We start from the raw sequence: 2,760 nt of genomic DNA on the forward strand, positions 1-2,760 counted from the left end.
TTCACTGCCAGGAAATACTGCCTGAATTAAAAATTAATTGATTGGGTCCTTTTGTCAAGGTTATCCCAGGGACTCAGTTTTCCATCTGAGCATGAAGGGATGGAACAGGGAGGTGGATTCTGTGAGCTGAAGGAAACATCTGAGTGATGCTTGAGTGGTTCTTTTGTAAGGAAACCCTTGATAACAAAACAAACCAGAGGAGAAACAGTGAAATCCATCCCTGCAGAAACCAGCCCAGGCTGAGGCTTTAATGGGCAGGGGAATGTCCCTGGGAATTGGAGTGACCCCAACCTGCTGAAGGACTCGGGCAGAGCTGGGTGCACTCTGCCACTGGAGAGTTGTTTGGAAGAGGGGATTGATAAAAACAGTGCAAGATCAACACCAAATATTGGACTGGGGCAGCATTGAAGTATTCAGAGGACATGAGGATAACAGAGGAAAGAAGTGATTATGGGGGAGATGATGGAATTGCTGTCTGGAACAGGTCAGACAAAATGCTGGCTGGGAAAGGGCCAAACCTTGGGAAGGGAGGGAGGAAACAACAGACAGTGGAAAGAGCTGCTGCCTTGGGCTGCAGAGGGTCCTGCTCTGCAAACAAATCTGGGCAAGACAAAGGTGTTGCTATTTCCCCTCATTCAAGCATTTCTTGTTATTTCTAAATACCCATGTTGTGCCAATAGAATATTTCAACATCCAGGTAAGACAGGGGGATCTGCGTCCTCACCAAGTGAAAAGGCTTCAAAGAACAGCAAGGTTCCACATGGGAAATTCAGAGTTCTGAGAACCAGACAGGTTTAATCCCTTGAACAACGAAGACTGAAACCACAGGGTGCTGTACCCACCTGCATAGACATGAATTGTGCAGATAATTTTGTCCCCCGCCTTCAGCAGGCGACAGATGTTCAGAATTGCTCCCATACCAGAGGAGTAAGCCAAGGCTGGAAGAGAAAGGAGTCAGTGGCAGATGGGCAGTGTTTGATGTGACACAACGAGTCAGACTTGCCTTGGCCTTCCTCACTTTGCCTCTGAAAAGAACCTGTTCTGTCACTCTCTCACTGGGAACGGGGAGCCAGTGAAAGCAGGAGCTTGATGTACACAGCATGGAACCAGCATGGGCACTGGGACAGACTGGGACAGACTGGGGACAGACTGGGGACAGACTGGGGACAGACTGGGGACAAGACTGGGGACTCCCACTGCCCCCAGTGCTGCTGCACAAGGATGGATCCAGCCCAGCTCAGGCATCAGCCACAGCGAGGAAGGACGAGAGACACCCAGGGCTGGAGCTGCTCTTTCCTGAACAAGAAGTGTTGGGCTCTTCCCCACTACGGAGCTGCTCCTGCCCACAACCAACAGCCAGAGGCGTGGGCACAGAATCATGGAATGGTTTGGGACAAAGGGACCCCAAAGCCACCCAGTGCCACCCCGTGCCACAGGCAGGGACACCTCCCACTGCCCCAGGCTGCTCCAAACCCCGTCCAACCCATGAGGTGCTCACAGTATTTGGTTCCACTGAGGGTAGCCACAAGTTCTTCCAGGACTTGCCGGTTTGGGTTCCCAGAGCGGCTGTAGTAAAAAGGCTGGTATGGGAATAGGAAATACATCAGAGAGAGCACTGGGAAAGTTTGGGACAATACCAGAGCCCTGGCTGAGGGCATCAGCTCCTCCCAGAGAGCAGGAGGGTGCCCTGGCACAACATCCAGCTGGGCATCCCCACCGGAGAAAAGGGTCTGGGCTGCACTGGGGCAAGGAGCCACATTCTCCTGATTTTCCCTGCACTTCCATCTGTGGTCTCTGTGGGAGAAAAGGTCCTGGGCTGCACAGTCCAGTCATCCTCAGAATCCCAGATGGGTCAGGCTGGAAGGGACCATGGGGGTCCCCTGGTCCCAGCTCCCTGCTCAGCACGGCCATCCCAGAGCACAGGATCGTGACAAGACAGTACAGAAACATCTTCAATGAGGGAGACTCCATAGTCTGCCTGGAGGAAATTGTTACGGAAAATGTGTGTCCATCTCCATCATACCCTATTAAAGAGGTGCCACAGGGCACTGGACAACTCCTCCCCCTGAGTTTTTGAAAGCCCAAACATTCCTCTGGCAACACCAGATGCAGCTTTAATGCAAATTCAGGGAAAATTCAATGAGGAAAAAAGATCCCATGCATGTGTCCCATTGCCCCAGAGGGCAGAAGGGCAGGGAGAGCCTCCCACATTCCCAGGTCCGGGCAGCCCTGGAGCAGCATCCCTGCGAGCCCGCGGGCACCGGGTGCTCCCTGCCCCCCTTCCCCCGGCTTTCACACGGGAATCATCCCAACCTCATCCCCGACCTCATCCCAACCAACCTCATCTCGGCCTCATCCCCGACCTCATCCCGTTCTCATCCCAGCCTCATCCCAACCTCATCCCAGCCTCATCCCAACTTCATCCCCGACCTCATCCCAGCCCCTCCCGATCCCCGCCAGCTGCGGGAACACAGAACCCCAGGCTGGGCCAGGCTGGAAGGGATCACAGCGGTTGCTCCGGTCCCATCCCTCCTCAGCAGGGCCATCCCAGAGCACCGGGCACGGCATCGCGCTGCGGGTGGCTCTGGAATGTCCCCAAGGAGGAGACTCCACAGCCCTCCTGGGCCAAAGCCCCGCTCCCAGCGGGAACGAGATGCTCGCGTTTGCCCAGGAGCTGCCACGTGGGAAAACATCCGCATCGGGAGCTCCTTCCCCTTCCCAGGACATGCTCCCTCTCGGACATCCCGGACAGGCCACCCC

The 2,760-nt window shown here is 55.1% G+C and overlaps 1 protein-coding gene across 1 annotated transcript in view; it reads right to left on the reverse strand.

Annotated features, from left to right (window-relative positions):
* The window catches only part of CTH (cystathionine gamma-lyase), a 5,444-nt gene extending 3,145 nt beyond the window's left edge, over window positions 1-2,299 (reverse strand). The window contains exons 1-2 of the mRNA XM_057388874.1: window positions 1,499-2,299; window positions 761-938 (exon numbers count right to left, since the gene is read on the reverse strand). Of these exons, the coding sequence (XP_057244857.1) occupies window positions 761-938; window positions 1,499-1,658 (338 nt within the window). The 5' untranslated portion in view covers window positions 1,659-2,299. The remainder of the gene's footprint in view (window positions 1-760; window positions 939-1,498) is intronic.
* Between the last annotated feature and the right edge of the window lie 461 nt (window positions 2,300-2,760).

This window comes from Malurus melanocephalus, unplaced genomic scaffold, assembly GCF_030028575.1.
Source record: "Malurus melanocephalus ecotype Western Australia unplaced genomic scaffold, MMel_1.1 scaffold_2658, whole genome shotgun sequence".
NCBI classification, from domain to species: domain Eukaryota; kingdom Metazoa; phylum Chordata; class Aves; order Passeriformes; family Maluridae; genus Malurus; species Malurus melanocephalus.